Consider the following 16,628-nt stretch of genomic DNA (forward strand, 5'->3'; position numbering starts at 1 on the left):
TAAGAGTTGGGCATGGACTGGATGGGCTGGTGGGCCTGCCTCCCAGAGCTCTGATTCTAACTGTGCTGACCGTGCTTTCTTTGTAAAGATGATTAATGACATTCGTCTAACCTTCAATTTCATTCTTTCAATTAATGTTTTTTTTTCCAGTTGAAAGAAAACGAATAAAGCTTTGAAGCGATTTTGATTCTTGAGAGGGGGAAGGGTGGCCCTTTAAAATCGGGAAGTTGGCAAGTCGATTACATGTCACCAAGCATTCGGATAATAAAGTCACATGGAGGTATTTTAAGCGTGCTCCACAAAATCCTGCCAGGATCCCTTCTGAAGTGTATGTTAAACGAGGGAGAGGAGCTACCTTTCCTCGCAACACCCCAAGCTTGCTCGGATGTGCTGTTACTAGTTTTGTAGTGTGGCGCAGCCGCTCCTTGGAAGTAATTCATTGTTTTTATTTTACGAGAGAGGGAGTGGGGAGGGGGGATGATCAGATAGGGCGTACAGTTGTGTGGGAGATCAAGGATATCCGTGCATTAGCAGCGGGGAATCTTCTGACAGCGAGACGCACAGAGCGACTGCGATGGCAGTTTGTTCCGGCCGGCTATCAGAGGGATAGCAGGGCCCTCTCATCTCAAAGACAAAACTCCCCCTGTCTCTGCTCCGGCTTGCAACTGAGTCACCCACCGTTAGGGAGGAGCAGAGACGAAGGAATATTCATCGAAATAGTTATTTGGCCGGCATATGCTGCTTTATGGACTGAAAACCGGCGCATGGAGATTATCAGTTACCTATACTCAGGTAAGGCACGAAAAAATAACCCTCATTTTCCAGATTAATTAGCAAAAAAAAATAATCCTCTCCAAACTTCACCCCGCCCTGAACTCGGAATTCATTCCTAATGTCATAGTAGACCTTTCTTCTCTGTAGGTGTTAACTCGTGAACAGCGATTTCAAAAATAGCCATTATTTGTGGTTTTAATTGTTTTTATTTTATATTTCTTTGTGAAACGGTTTGGTATTTTCCCCCAGTGTTCTCAAATGCGTCTGTTTTGAGGTGTTAGATTAAAGTGAATCCGGGTTGTGTTCGGCGACAATTAACGTGCCGGGGGAGCTCTGTAGCTTTGGTTGGTGGGTGGGGGCAATTGTTGACGTTTGGGGGTCCGGATTAATCCCGGGAGCAGAATGCGAGGTGTTTGCTGGCACCAATTGTCTCTTCAATCGCATTGTCAAATCCCCCTCCCATCATTATCTTTTTTTTGTCACCGGGGGGCTTCAGACTGTCTACCCGGTTTCATTGGGCGCTGAAGTATCGAGGGTCGCTCGCCAGCCATCGTCTTTGCTTTTGCGCGGGTTTTAAAGGAATTTATTTCAGCCTGACCCAGATCAACTCTGTTATACCTTATGCGGCTCGTGTATCGTTAGTTGGTGCCAACGTTAGTCCTTCACTGTATTTACAGAATGTGTTTAAAATATCAGCTCTTGCGCTCAAAAATGGTCGGAAGTTCCCCAAGTCAACCCATGAAGTCTCTCTAATAAAATGATTTCAGTTACCACTTTTCCAAAAAAAGTCTACGGTGCGTTAAAGGGGCGTGAAGAATGAACTCAGACAGTGAATAGCGTTCAGATATCTCTGGGGATATTAACCAGACTGCTTCTCTGAGAATCCACAGAACTGATTTATTTATCTAGGGCCATTAATAAGACCATAAGATATAGGTGCAGAATTCGTCCATTCGGGCCATCGAGTATGCTTCGCCATTCCATCATGGCTGATCTATTAACCCCATTCTCCTGCCTTCTCCATGTGACCTTTGACGCCCTGACTAATCAAGAACCAAGCTACCTCTGCTTTAAATATATCCATTACTTGACCTCCGCAGCCGTCTGTGGCAATTAATTCCGCAGATTCACATCTTCTGGCTAAAGAAATTCCTCCTCATCACCGTTCTAAATGGACCTCTTTAATCTGAGGCTATGCCCTCTGGCCCTAGACTCGCCCACTGTCAGAAACATCCTCTCTACATCTACTCTAATATTCGATCGGTTTCATTGAGATGCCCCTCATTCTTCTGAACTACAGCAAGTACAGGCCAAAGCCATCAAATGTTAACCCTTTCATTCCTGGAACCATTCTCCTGAACCTCCTCTGGACCCTCTCCAATGCCAGCACATCCTTTCTTAGATCAGGGTCCCAAAACTGCTCACAGTACTCCAAGTGCAGTCTGACCAATGCCTTATAAAGCCTCAGCATTTGGGGGGAGAGTGGTGGCGTGGGGAGGATGGTACTGCGGTTGAGATGCCTCACAGTGCCTGAGACCCAGTTTCAATCCCAAACACTGGTACTGCCTGTGTGGAGCCTGCAACTTCTCCCTGTGACGGTGCAAGTTTCACCCGAGTGCTCGGTTTTCCTCCCACATCACAAAGATTTGTATTATTTATTTTCATTTAAGGATGCAGCATTGGGCGGTGGGGTGGAGATGCCCCTCTATCAGAGGAGGTGTAAGGCACTCCTTCCCTCTGCTAGTCTGCAGGTCGCCCTTGGGCAAAGTGTAGCTCCTGCTTAGCCACTCCTCCCCGATCAAGGTCATGTGAAACCATGGGAGTGGGTGGTGGATGGTCGCATAAGCAGCTGGTGCAGATCATATGATTATGCGACCACTGGCACCAGGCAGGCAATCTCTGAAGAGTATTGATAATAGCTGAGGTCACCTGTCTTGTAAAGACACTACCCAGAAGAAGACGATGTCAAACCACTTCTGTAGAAAAAGTTTGCCAAGAACAATCATGGTCAAAATCCATGATCACCCAGGTCATACGTCAGGGCACATAAAGATGATGACAACAGCACAGTAACAGGGTCTTCCAGCCCAGTGAGCCTGTGCTGCCCAATTCCACGCACATGATGAATTCACCTGCTAATTTGTATGTCTTTGGACTGTGGGAGGAAACTGGGGCACCTGGAGGAAACATACACAGCCACGGGGTGAATGCTCAAGCTCCTCACAGAACTGAGGGTTGCTAGGTAAATTGGGCAATATAAGTTGCTTCCAGATGTAGGTGAGGGGTAGAAGCTGGGAGGAGGACACCTCCAAGAATGTGGCATCCATCACTAATGACCCCTGCCATCCAGGGCATGCTCTCTTCTCATTACTACCATCAGGGAGGAGGCACAGGACCCTGAAGACACACACTCAACAATTCAGGAGCTGCTGCTTTCCCTTCACCGTTGGCTTTCACTACCAATTAATAATAATCCCACTGGGTCTGGATACACGAACGTTGCAGCCACCCCATGTAAACAGGGCACCACAGTAGCGTGGCAGTGAGCTTGACGCTAGGGTGTCGGAGTTCGGAATTCAATCCTGGCATCCTCTGCACATCTTCCCATGTGGCTACAGGGCTTTCTCCAGGCCCCTCACTTCCTCCCACACTACAAAGATGCACCAAGTAGGTTAACTGGTCATTGTAAATTGACTGATGATTAGGTTAGGGTTAAATTGGGGTTGTCGGGGGTTGCTGAGTGGTGCGGCTGGAAGGGGCTGTTCCACATTCTGCCTCCAGATAAATAAATAAGTAAATTTCTGAACGGTCCGTGAACTCATGACAATGACCTCATTCCTTTTTATTGTGTTTATTATCCTTATAATTTAGTTATTTTTATGACTTGGCACTGTACTACTGCTGCAAAATAACAAATTTCTCATCATATAAGAAAGTGATAATTAATGTGATTCTGAATGTGTGGGGAGGGTAAAATGGGCTGGAGTAAATGGGTGGCTGATGGTTGTACAGACTAAATGGGCTGAAGGGCCTTATAGAATCATCGCATTGTACTGCTTAGAAGCAGATCATTCAGCTCAACTCGTGTACAGTCACTGGATGGTACCCCTCTGAATTAACCCCATAACCCGGATCCTGGTCCATAGCTGTCTATGCCATGATGATGTGGATGTCTTCATGTTATCAGTAACTCTGCTTCAGCCACTTCATCACACAAGTGTTTTGTAGGTACCTCTGCTCAGACCTTGCCACTCTGGGTGAAGAAAATCCCGTTTCAGAATCCCTCCGAACCTCTTCCTCCTTACCCTAAGCAGGAGTTCCCAACCTTTTTTATACCATGGATCAATACCATTAAGCAAGGGGGAGGTTGGGAACGCCTGCCCTAGAACAACACACCCAAAATGCTAAAGAAACTCAGCATGTTAGACAGCATCTATGGAGGGGAATTTCCATTTCAAGCCGAGCCCTTCATCAGGACTGGTAATTTCCCCTTGCCTTGTGTCCTTTAGTTCCATCTACTCCTGATGCCGGTAACATTTTGAGCAGTCTCCCCTATCTATGCTCCTCATGATTTTATGTACTGCAGTCCCTCCCACCGGGTTCAAGGGCAGCCATTTCCCTTCACGTGTTTGGTTTTTGAACCAACCAGCACAGCGCTAATCATTACTTCAGGGCAGCAACGCTCTGACCACTTTGATCACTTGGCACTAAAATGTTTTTTTTTTGCTCTAATTGTGCTGTTTCTTTTAAAAATTGTGCATAATTTATGTTGATGTTTTTCTTGTGAATGCTGCTTATCTGATGCTCTGTGCCTGTGATGTGCTGTAAGTAAGCTTCTCATTGCACCTGTGCACACACGTACTTGTGCAGATGACAATAAACTCCATTTTTGTCTGTTTCTGCTTCAAATACCTCCCATCTTAACCCCTTCCACTCCAGTAAGAACAGACCAACCTCTCCAGTCTCTCCTCTGAACTCTCCCCTACACAAGCCTGGTTGAATTCTTTGAGGAAGTGACAGAACAAATTGACTGATACCAATCCGTCAGAGGTAAAGCCCTCCCCACTAATGAGCACATCTACATGAGACGTTGTCACAGAAAAGTAGCATCCATTATCAGGGACCTCCAGCACCCAGGTCAGACTCTCTTCTCACTGCTACCATCGAGAAGGTGGTTCAGGACCCACACCACCAGGTTCAGGAACAGTTATTACACCTCAACCATCAGGCTCTTGAACCAAAGGGAAAAATTTCACTCAACTTCACTTGCCCCATCACTAAAATGTTCCCACAACCAATGGTCCACTTTCAAGGACTCTTCATCTCATTTTCTCAATATTTATTGCTTAGTTTTTATTATTATTGTTTCTATCTTTTGATACTCGCACAGTTTGTTATCTTCTGCACTCTGATTGTTGTGATCTTTCATTGATTTTTGTTATGGTTATTATTCTATAGATTTATTGAGTATACCTGCAAGGAAATGAATCTCAGGGTTGTATATGGTGACATATAGAATTTGTACTTCGATAATTTATTTTCTTTGATGAAGGTAGAGCAGTGTTTGTGTTGTATATGAATTTTAGTAAAATGTTTGATAAGCTTCTCTATGGTAAGTCATTCAGAAAGTTGGGAGGGATGGGATCCAGGGATATTTGGCTACAGATGTACCATGGAGAGCATTCTGACTGCCTGCATCACCGTCTAGTATGTGGGGTGGGGGAGGCTACTGCACAGGGTCGAAGTAAACTGCAGAAAGTTGTAAAATTAGTCAGCTCCAGGACATCTTCAAAGAGTGGTGCCTCAGAAAGACAGTGTCCATCATTAAGGACCCCCACCACCCAGCACATGCCCTCTTCTCACTGTTACCGTCAGGAGTGAGGGGTACTGAAACCCACAGACGTACACTCAACAATCCAGGAATGGCTCCTTCCCTCTGCCATCCAATTTCTGAATGAACATTGAAACAATGAATGCTCCCTCACTACTTTTTATTTCTATTTTTTCGCTACATACTTAATTTAACTACAGTATTTCATATACTGTTTAATTCAGTATTTTTTCTCTATATTATCATTATTGCATTGTACTGCTGGCACAAAGTTAACAAATTTCACAATATATGCTGGTGACATTAAACCTGATTCTGATTGTGGATTCGGAATCTGTTTGCCCACAGAAGGCAGAGGGTGGTAGCAGATGGACCTTTTTCTGCCTGGAGGTTGAAAACCTACTTTTTGTGATTTTTTTTGTTAATATAAATGACAGAGGAAAAAGTGGGTTACTAAATTTGCAGATGATAGAAAGGTTGATGGTGCTCTGGATAAGTGTAGAAGGTTGTCGTAGATTATTACAGGACATGGGCAGGATGCAGAGCTGGGCTGACAAGTGGCAGATGGAGTTCAATCTGGAAAAGTGTGAAGAGTTTCACTTACGAAGGTTGAACTTGAAGGCAGAATACAGGGTTAATGACAGGATTCTTAGCGTGGAGGAATAGTGGGATCCTGGGGTCCAGTCCATAGAACCCTCAAAGTTTTTGCACAAGTTGCAAACAAGAGAAAATCTGCAGATGCTGGAAATCCGAGCAACACACACAAAATGCTGGAGGAACTCAGCAGGCCAAGCTGCATCTATGGGGGGGGGGGGGGGGGGGGAAGTACAGTTGACGTTTTCGGGCCAAAACCCTTCGGCGGGTCACCCTGAAATATCAACTGTACTTTTTTCCACAGATGCTGCCTGGCCTGCTGAGTTCCTCCAGCATTTTGTGTGTGTTGCTTCGTTTGACAGTGTTGTTACGAAGGTGTGTGGTGTGTTGGCCTGCCTTAGTCAGGGAACTGAGTTCAAGAACCACAAGGAAATACTGCAGCTCTTTAAAAGTCAGGTTAGACTACACCTGGAATATTGTGTTTAAGTTCTGGTCGTCTCATTATAGGAAGAATGGGGAAGCTTTCAAGAGGTTGCAGATGAGATTTACCAGGATGCTGCCTGATGCTGAGTGATGAGAGACATATATAGAGTAGACAGTGAGAGACGACTTCCCAGCACAGAAATGACTAATACAAGGGAACATTATTTTAAGCTGTTGGGAGCAAAGTATAGTGGGGGATGTCAGAGGCAGGTTTTTACACAAAGTGGTGGGTGCACAGAATGCACTGCCAGGGGTGGGTTAGAGGCAAATACGTTAAGGACATTTAAGAGAAGCTTAGATAGACATATTGATGAAGGCAATGGCAGGATATGAGGGTGGGAATGATTAGATTAATCTCACTGTGGTTTAAAAGGTCTGTGCAGCATTGTGGACTGAGTGTGTACTGTGTTCTACTTCCATACCCTTTATGATTTGGATAAATACAGAGCACCTTGTGGCACCAGGTGGACTTTCCTTTGGCTTGGTCAACATGTATCCCCACTTGGCATTAGGTTGTGGGGATCTTGCTGTACACCTCTAGCTTCCCAAGAGTTTCATGTCATAACAATGCATCAGGATTACAAAGTGCTTCATGGGCTGTGGAGCAGTTTGACACATGCTGAGGGAGCGTGAGACTCGGGTCTTTTGTTAGGAGTTTAGTAAATGCCTACCAATTACAGTAGGAGTCCTTCCAAACCTTAATTATATGAATGGGATTATATAATGTCTTGTCATGAGAAAAGTCACACACAAGTTGCATTACTCTTGCAATTACTGCCAAACTGTTTCTGCCAACACACTGTGGGATGCAAGTGTTTAAAGGTGAAGTCTGTGCTTTCATGTGTTCTGTGGGGATGGAACTTGAATGAGCTTATACAGGAAGCACCAAAGCCCAAGTCTTTCATAATCTGCTTTATTATCACTGAGTTACACAATGTGAAATTTATGGTTTTGCAGCAGCAGTGCAATGCAATGCAGTGAGATAAAAATTCTATAAATAACTGGATAGTGCAAAATAATGGAATCATGAAACATAGATGGTTCAGAAATCTGGCAGAGGGGAAGAAGCTGTTTCTGAACCGCTGAGTGTGGGTCTTCAGTTGCCTGTACCTCCTCCCTGATGATAGCTATGACAAGAGAGCAAGTCCAGGGTGGTGAGGGTCCTTAGTGACAGATACAGCCTTTTTGAGGCTCTGGCTCTTGAAGATGTCCTCAAAGGTGGGGAGTGCCATATAAACCTCTGTAGCCTCTTATGGGGAGCTAGTGCCCATGATGGATTTGGCGGAGTCTACAACCCTTTGTAGCCTCTTGTAATTGCTGGCATTGGAGCCTCCATCCCAGGCTGTGATACAGCCATCAGAATGCTCTCCACTGCCCATCTATAGAAACTTGTAAGGGAGTCTTGTTGCCATACTAAATCTCCTAATCTCCTCAAACTCCTAATGAAGCAGAGATGTTGCCACGCCTTAGTGAGTTTTGCCCTGGATGTTAATAGTAGACCAATTACCAATATATCATACTAACTATTTACACAAGGGTTCCCAACCTTTTTCATGCCATGGACCCCGACCAATAACCGAGGGGGTCCATGGACTCCAGGTTGGGAGCCCTGGTGCTCTTCCACGTCAAACTTGTCAACAGTTTCCCACCCTCAACTCCATCAATGACACAGATGTTGTTCATGATTTCCAACACCCACAAAATGCTGGAGGAGCAGCAGTAAGATCTCCTGGTGGCCATCCATTTCAATTTGGCTTCCCATTCCCATAATGATATAAACCTTCTCTATTGGCACAATGAAATCAAGTATGGGTTGGAGGAGCAGCAATTCCTCATATTCCAACTGGGTGGCCCCCAACCTGATGGCAAGGACATTGATTTCTTTAACTTCTCGTAATCACTCTCCTCTGCTCACCCCACATATTCTCTTTTTCCCTATTCTGGTTCCTCTTTCACCCCTTCTCTTCTCCTCACTCCAGTGCCCCTCCTCCTTTTCTTTCCCCTATGACCCAGTGTCCTCTCCTATCCGATTCCTTTTTCAACCCTTTGCCTAGCTTCTTACTTCACCTCTCTCCTCCACCCACCCACCTTCCCCCTCACCTGGTCTCACCTATCACCTGCCAGCTTGTACTCCTTCTTATTCTGGCTTCTTCCCTCTTCCTTTCTAGTCCTGATGAGGTGTCTCAGCCCAAAACATTGCTCTCTGCAGATGCTGCCTGAAATGCTGAGTTCCTCCAGAATTTTGTGTGCCAAACTCAACGTGCTGCTTTCTCTGCTGCGTGACGACTCCTCTTGCTGTCCTGGGATTTCCACTGTCGGCAGGACTCTGCTTTGCTATGAGACCCTTCCCTTTCCACGGGTCGTCATTCTTGCTTCTTTTTCAATTTTCTAGCCAGTCTGTTCTGCCTTCCTCTCATCCTCGGGAGTTCTATGCGGGCCGGCCTAGGAGGAAATCAGTCCAACCTCTGTGAGTGACTCCGATCTGAGTAATGCTGCTGTTGGGTGGGGTGGGGGGGGTGGTGCAGATATTTATCACTGAGTCCTGCATAGAGTGAGACTGTGCCTACTAGTGTTAGAATGACCTCTCTGGAGCTGAATGTGAAGGTGTCCCCTCCCATCAGGCAGGAGGTACCATAGCATTAGAAAGAGAGCTGTAAGGAGGGGAAACAGCTTCATCCCCTGGCTGTAAGACTGTTGCATTCCCTGCCACCACATAGGTCTCATTACATACTGTATGAGCACCACTAGGGTTATACCGTTCACTTTTTAACTTGGATGCACCTTAGTATTAGTTTATTTGTGGCAATAGTGTTTTGTGTTTTATGTGAGTTATATGTACTGTGTTGTCTACCTTGGTCCAGAGGAACATTGTTTCGTTTGGTGGTATACATGTGTACGGTTGTGTGTGAGCTATGTGTACTATGTTGTGCACCTTGGTCCAAACGAACGTTGTTTCTTTTGGCTGTATAGATGTGTGTGGTTGAATAACTATGAACTTGAACTTGGAATGAATACAAGTTGCTACCAAAATGCATATTTGCTCAGTGCTGGTGAACAATGGAAAGTGTCTCACTTGTTGCTGGGTTAGAGATGGGGTTCATCATAACACTGTAAGATACAGGAGATGATTAAGGCCATTCAGCCCATCAAGTCTATTCCACCATTCAGTCATGTCTTTTTTTCCAGCTCCTTAATCCAGTCATCTCCCCCTATCTCTCAAGACCCCTGTCAATCAAGAAGCTAATAACCTCTGCCTAGATATACACAATGACTTTGCCACCACAGCCGTCTGTGGTAATGAATTCCACAGACTCACCACTCTCTCTCTCTGGCTGAAGAAACTCACAAATACAAGAGATCCTACAGATGCTGGAAAACCAGAGCAATACACAGAAAATGCTGGGGCAACTCAGCAAGTCAGGCAGCATCTATAGACATGAATAAACAGTCAACATTTCAGGCTGAGACCCTTCATCAGGACTGGAAAGGAAGGAGGAAGATGCCAGAATAAGAAGGTGGAAAAGAGAAAGGAGGGCAAGCTGGAATGTGATAGGTGAAGCCAGGTAGATGGCGAAGCAGGATGAAGTAAGAAGCTGGGAGGTGATAGGTGGGAGATGTAAAGGGCTGGAGAAGGAATCTTATCGGAGGGGAAAGTGGACCATGGGAGAAAGGAAAGGAGGTGATGGGCAGGTGAGGAGAAGAGGTAAGAGTGGTGCCAGAGTGAGAAACTGAAGAAGAGGGAAGGGGGAGGAGGAAATAAAATTACCAGAAGCTGGAGAAATTTCATGGCATCAGGTTGGCGTCTACCTAGGCAGAATTCGTGCCATCAGGTTGGCGTCTACCTAGGCAAAATTCATGCAATCAGGTTGAAATTCACCCCTGAACTTCCTGCAGTCTGGATTATAACGTGCACTGTCATTTTTCATGGGAAACTATTTCTGAGTTCCTGTAAGTGGGAAAGTTCTCCCTCCTTGCTCTTCACTAGGCGAACATGCAGAAACTTAACATTTGGAATGTAACATGGGAAAAAGTAAGGTCATCATCTCTGCTCAGGAAAAAATTAGCTGGAATAGATGATATATCTCCTCTGCACCGTCTCCAAGAGTTCCACATCATTCCTATAATGAGGGGGTGTGAGCTGAGCAGAATACTCGTAGTGAGGTCTAACCACAGTCTTGTAGAACTGCAACATTACCTTGCAGATATTGTACTCAATGCCTTGACTAATGAAGGCCAGCATATTATGCACCTTTTTAACCATCCTATTAACTTACATGGTAACGACAGATGTGGCAGATCAGATGTTCCTGGGATGATATCCAGTAGGAAGTAAATGTAGGAAGATTTGAGATACAGATTGCCTCGCTGAGGTCCCATTGCCGTATCTCATTGTTGCTCTCCAGTCTCTCACCAATTGGAAGTTGCAGTTCTCTTCCTCGTAACCTTGTCCTTTGCTTCAATCACTTGCCTGTGTAAACCTGGTTGCTCCAAGCCCAGATGAGTGTGAGCTTGGTGACTGGATTAAAACCAGAGTGTGGTATTTGAGCAAAGAGTCAGCTAATTGATGATTCATCTGCGGTAACCTCGGACCAGTTACTACTTCAAGGCTTCTTTTAACAAGCATAGTGATACAGAGGTACCGTCAGGTTGTTATAGTCAGGGGTGGTAATGGGGATAAGCTCCCACTACCTCTTAAATAATCTCAAATAGCCTTTGACAGCCAAGTCCAACTCCTGACCTTCATGTATGGCTTAGTTACTAAGCCCAGCGGAACCATTTTTACTGACAAAATAGGCAAAGGTGGGTTACTGCTGCCTTCCAAGCAGTTGCGTTAGACAGATGGGGCCCGTCAGCTGTGGTTGGCAGCTCACCTAGGAGAAAGAAAACTCTGATCTCAAACCTCTGCTGCCTTGCAGCTATACTCAGTCATGGGGAAGGCTTTGGGAGTAAATCCCAAAAGAAGAATCCGGGCCTGGAGTCCCTAAGGCAGTCCTACGTTAAGTTCAGCACTGGCTGGCATCTCCTGTGATGCCTCTTGTGTCAAACTGTATCAGTTTCTGCCGTTCTGTTGGATTCATCAGATGCATGGAAAGGGGAAGCCTGCTACATGGGCAACAGCTTGCTCATATTGTACTGCCCTGGCTTGCATATCACATCGACAGCTGAGATGCATCATCCATGGTTGTTGACCCCGACCAACGAAGGGCCTCAAAGTCAGAGAGAGAAATCCACCGGCAGTTGATGCCTTTGTGAATCATTCACATTAATTCAAAATTACCATGGCTTGATGTTGGATATTAATCCTAACACAGGGATTCCAAAGGGTTCAAATACATTAATTATCAAAGTATGTATACATTATACATCCTTGAGAGTCATCTCCTAACAGGCTGCTACAGAACAAAGAAACCCAACAAAAACAAAAAAAGACCTGATGTACAGAGAGAAAAAAAATCAATCATGCAAACAATAAATGCAAGCAAATAGCGTTCTGAACTGAAGTCCACAGCGAGTCCATCTACAAACTCGTAGTTCAGCACGGAGTGGGGCAGCGAGCTGAATTGGCCCGACCCTCACCTCGGGGCCCCGACACCCTGACTTTTCCAGTGCAGTCCGGCACATAAATTATCGCCCAAACGTTAGGTTCAGTCGCTTCGATACACTCCGGGGTCTGGACCCTACCACCTCAATTCGGTTTGTATCCGACCTTTCCGATTCAGCCCGGTGCTTAAATCCATCGAACCGCAGGTCCGGCACGCTGTTACCGATGAGCCTGCCGCTGTGCCTTGCCTCAGTACCATCACATCAGGTTGCTTCCAAGTCCAAAGGGCAGTTGCTAACTATTGCTTGTGATGATCATTTTCGAGAAACACTAGTTAACAAAGTATTTAGCTGTTTTCCTTGTTTCATTTCTGGTTGTCTCATTATAGGAAGGATGTGGAAGCTTTAGAGAGGATTCAGAGGATGCTGCTTGGATTAAAGAGCATGTCTCATGAGGAAGGGTTGAGTGGGCTAGAGACTCTCTTTGGAGTGAATGAGGATGAGAGGTGACTTGATAGAGGTGTAGCAGATGATAAGAGGCATAGATCGAGTGGGCAGTCAAAAACATCTTCCCAGGAAGGCAATGGCTAATACGAAGAGGCATAAATTGAAGGTGATTGGAGGAACATATGGGGTCAGAGGTGTTTTTTACGCAGTGGTGTGGGTGGGTGTGTGCAATGCACTGTCAAGGGTGCTGGTAGATGCAGATACAACATCAAAGTACCAATGTTGAGATTCATTTTCTTGCAGGCATTTACAGAAAAATAAAGACATGCAATAAAGTTTATTTTAAAACTCTTACATTAAGCCTGACAAACAACAGATGTACCAAAGAAAACAAATTGTACTAATAAAAATTTAAGTAATACTGAGATTCATTAGGGATATTTAAAAGACTCTTAGATAGGCACGTGGATGAAAGAAGAATGGAGGGTTACGTGGGTGGGAAGGGTTAAAGTGATCTTGGAGTAGGTTCACCGGTCAGCACAACATTGTGGGCTGAAGGGCCTGTACTGTGCTGTAGTCCGTGGTACATTCAGCTGACTTGCCAGCCCCACATGTCGGATCTCGTATATAAACTGTATGTCATAAGTACATAGAAATGATGACTCATTTGATAAAAATCATGGATTTTTTTGTACAGTTGTGTTATAACTAAATAATATTAATATGTATTTCTGGTAAATATTAACATGAACCCAACTTTCTGCAGCTCCTTGTCAATGTACCCTCAATATGGAAAGGAGGATGTTGTGTCAGTAATTGTGTTCAGTGCTCCCGGTGCAGTCTCCACTGTATTGGAGAAAGCCAACATAGACTGGGAGACTGCTTTTTAAGCATTGCTCCATCTGCCAGCCCCGCTAGGGTCTCCCAGTTGATAACCACGTTAATTCCACATCCCATTCCTACAACGACATATCTGTCCACAGCCTCCTCCACTGCCAGTGAGGTCAGACACAGATGAGGGGGGACATCATCTCATTTTCCACCTCAGTAGTCTCCAACCTGACGGCAGCAGCATCAATTTCTCTAACTTGCTGTGACCTCTCTCCTCTCTCTCATTTTCCCTTATCTCAATGGCCCCCATCATCCCTTCTCTTTCTCTCCTCTCCTGCCCTCTTCATCTGCCTGTCTGCACATTCCTCCCTCAGGTTTTCCCCTCCCCCCCCCATTTCATGGTCCATTGTCCTCTCCTATCAGATTCCATTTTCTTCAGTCCTTGTCACACCCACCTATCACCACCCTAGCTTCTCCCCCTCATTCCCTCCTTCACCCATCTATCATACCCCTCTCGACTGGATCCACCTATCAGCCACCATCTCTTGTTCCACACTCTCCTCCCACCTTTTCATATGGCTACCTCCCTTTTTCTTTCAGTCCTGATGATGAGTCTCCATGTGAAACATCGACTGTCCCTTGCCTTTTGCAGATGTTGGCTGACCTATTGAGGTCCTCTAGCTTTTATGCATATAGCTGCAGTTTTCCAGCTACAGATATTGCGTCCTAGCTGTCATACACAAACAGGTACAAGATCCAGGGTGGTACGATGTGGAGAGCAAGCTGTTGCCCATGCTGCAGGCTCCCCCTCTCCACGCTGCTGATGAATCCAAAGGAACGGCAGAGACCGATACAGCTTGGCACCAGCAGCATCGCAGGAGTTGCCAGTCAGTGTTGGACTCAACGTAGGGCTGCCTTTAGGGACTCCAGCTCTGGATTTTTTCTTCGGCTTTACTCCTAAAGCCCTCCCCATGAGTGGGTTTAGCCCCAAGGCAACAGAGGTTTGAGATCAGAGTTTTCCTTCTCCTAGGTGAACTGCCAACCACGGCTGTAGAGCTCCATTTGCCCAGAGCAACTGGTTTTAATGCGCCTTTGCCCCTTCTCCTGTCAGTAGAAACAGTTCACCGGGCTTAATAACTAAGCCACACGTGAAGGCCAGGAGCTAGACTTGGTTGTCAGAAGCTATTAGAGATGTGCGCCATTGGGAACATTTAATAGGTGGTGGGAGCACCTCCCACCCCTGCTCTCTGGGTAGGACATCCTTAAGGAACTTGATATAAAGATGAGATTAGCTTTGTTTGTCACATGTACATCAAAGCAGACAGTGAAATGTGACGTTTACGTTAACAACCAACACAAACCAAGGTTGTGCTAGGGGCAGCCTGCAAGTGGTGCAATGCTTCCAGTGCCAGCATAGCATGCCTGCAACTTACTGACCTGTACACCTTTTGGAATGTGGGAGGAAACCAGAGGACCTGGAGGAAACTCTCGCAGCCATGGGGAGAACGTACAAACTCCTTACAGACAACAGCAGGAATTGAACCCCGATCTTCCATTCACTGGTGCTCATTGTTATGTTACCATGCTGCCCTATTTAAAAAAAAAAGATTTAGCCAGCGCATAGTTCCTTCCTTGAGTAGACACAAGATTCTGCAGATGCTGCAAATCCAGAGTCCCACACTCAAAATGCTGGAGGAACTATGGAGAGGGAGAAACAGTCGACAGAGACCCTTCATGTGGAGTGAGTACTCAACGTTCCTTCTCTGTTGGTTCTTCCAGGCATAGTAGATCAGCCATTGAAGAATGGCTGTAAATTCTCACTTTGATGTTTGCCCAGGCAATGCCACCCTACCAGTTTGGTTTCTGTAGAACTTCTTGCTGAGAGTCTTTTAAGAGCCTCTTAGATAGGTACATGGAGCTTAGAAAAATAGAGGGCTATGCACTAGGGAAATTCTAGGCAGTTTCTAGAGTAGGTTACATGGTCGGCACAACATTGTGGGCTGAAGGGCCTGTCATGTGCTGTAGATTTCTATGACTGAGCCACAATTGGGCATCTCAGCTGCAGTATGGAAAATCAGCCAATATCAGGTGATTTGCACAGTAATGCAGGAAAACCATCAGTTACCACATTGTGCTTAATGATAATTGTATTGCACCCTCCCATCCACCTTCCAGTTGGGATATGAAGCTCCAGCATCTAGGAATGCCAGTATTGTGATCGGAATGAGACAGTAGGAACTTCCCCAATCAGTGCACAGTTTCTCTCACTGTTATTATGAGTGTCCAAAGCACACATCCGACGTTCCAGCCACCATGTCCAAGGTGGCAGATAATGGCATCTCCCACTGTGAGGAGCAGGAGAGGGATGTGAAGGAGAGATGGTCATTTAGCTGCTCGTCACTATTCAGAACCAGGCTTACTATTGGTAGCTGTAAAATCAGGGGTTCAATTCCTGCCGTTGTCTGTAAAGAATTTGTACTTTCTCCCTGTGACAGTGTGGGCTTCCTGTGGGTGCTCCAGCATTCCTAGATGCTGGAAGTTCAAATCCCACATTGCTAAGGCGTACAGTTAGGGTTTCTGAGTTCACGTTGGCAGCAGAAGCGTGGTGACACTTGCACAATCTTCCCTGAATGAGCAGTACTGTGTAACAGTCTCAGGCACATATATACAGTATAGCTAGTACTGTATTTGTCAATGCGGAGGGGAGAATGAGTTTGTAAATCCAGTGGAGCAAAGGATATTGGGAATAGCACGAGTGGGCTGCCGTGGGAGGGGTGTGGGACAGGTGGCAAAGGAGTGCCAAGGGTGGGGGTGGCACAGGTGCTGACAAACCCAGCCCTGAGACACCAGGCAAGGTCATCTGATTCCAAACAATTGGTTTATTGATCATTACAGACCGTCTCTCTGGTGCCTCCTACTCCCTCCCCTCTCCCTGCCCCCTTCCCACTCTCCATTCATGATAGAGACCCATATCAGAATCAGGTTTATCATCACTCACATATGTCATGAAATAATGAATTTGTTTTTTTTTGCGGCAGCAGTACTGTGCAATACCTAAAATTACTGCAGTACTCTGCAAAAGTCTTATGCTCCCTGGCCATTTAGGAACTCTAGCTATGTGTCTGCG

At 45.7% G+C, this 16,628-nt stretch overlaps 1 protein-coding gene across 2 annotated transcripts in view; it reads left to right on the plus strand.

Moving 5' to 3' along the window:
- Nucleotides 1–337: 337 nt before the first annotated feature.
- Nucleotides 338–16,628, plus strand: part of bean1 (brain expressed, associated with NEDD4, 1) — a 109,167-nt gene continuing 92,876 nt past the window's right edge. For both annotated transcript variants that reach the window (XM_072279205.1, XM_072279208.1), the window contains exon 1: nt 338–792. In XM_072279205.1, the coding sequence (XP_072135306.1) occupies nt 765–792 (28 nt within the window). In that variant the 5' untranslated portion in view covers nt 338–764. The remainder of the gene's footprint in view (nt 793–16,628) is intronic.

The sequence above is a fragment of the Mobula birostris genome, chromosome 15 (genome assembly GCF_030028105.1).
Source record: "Mobula birostris isolate sMobBir1 chromosome 15, sMobBir1.hap1, whole genome shotgun sequence".
In the NCBI taxonomy this organism is placed as follows: Eukaryota; Metazoa; Chordata; class Chondrichthyes; order Myliobatiformes; family Myliobatidae; genus Mobula; species Mobula birostris.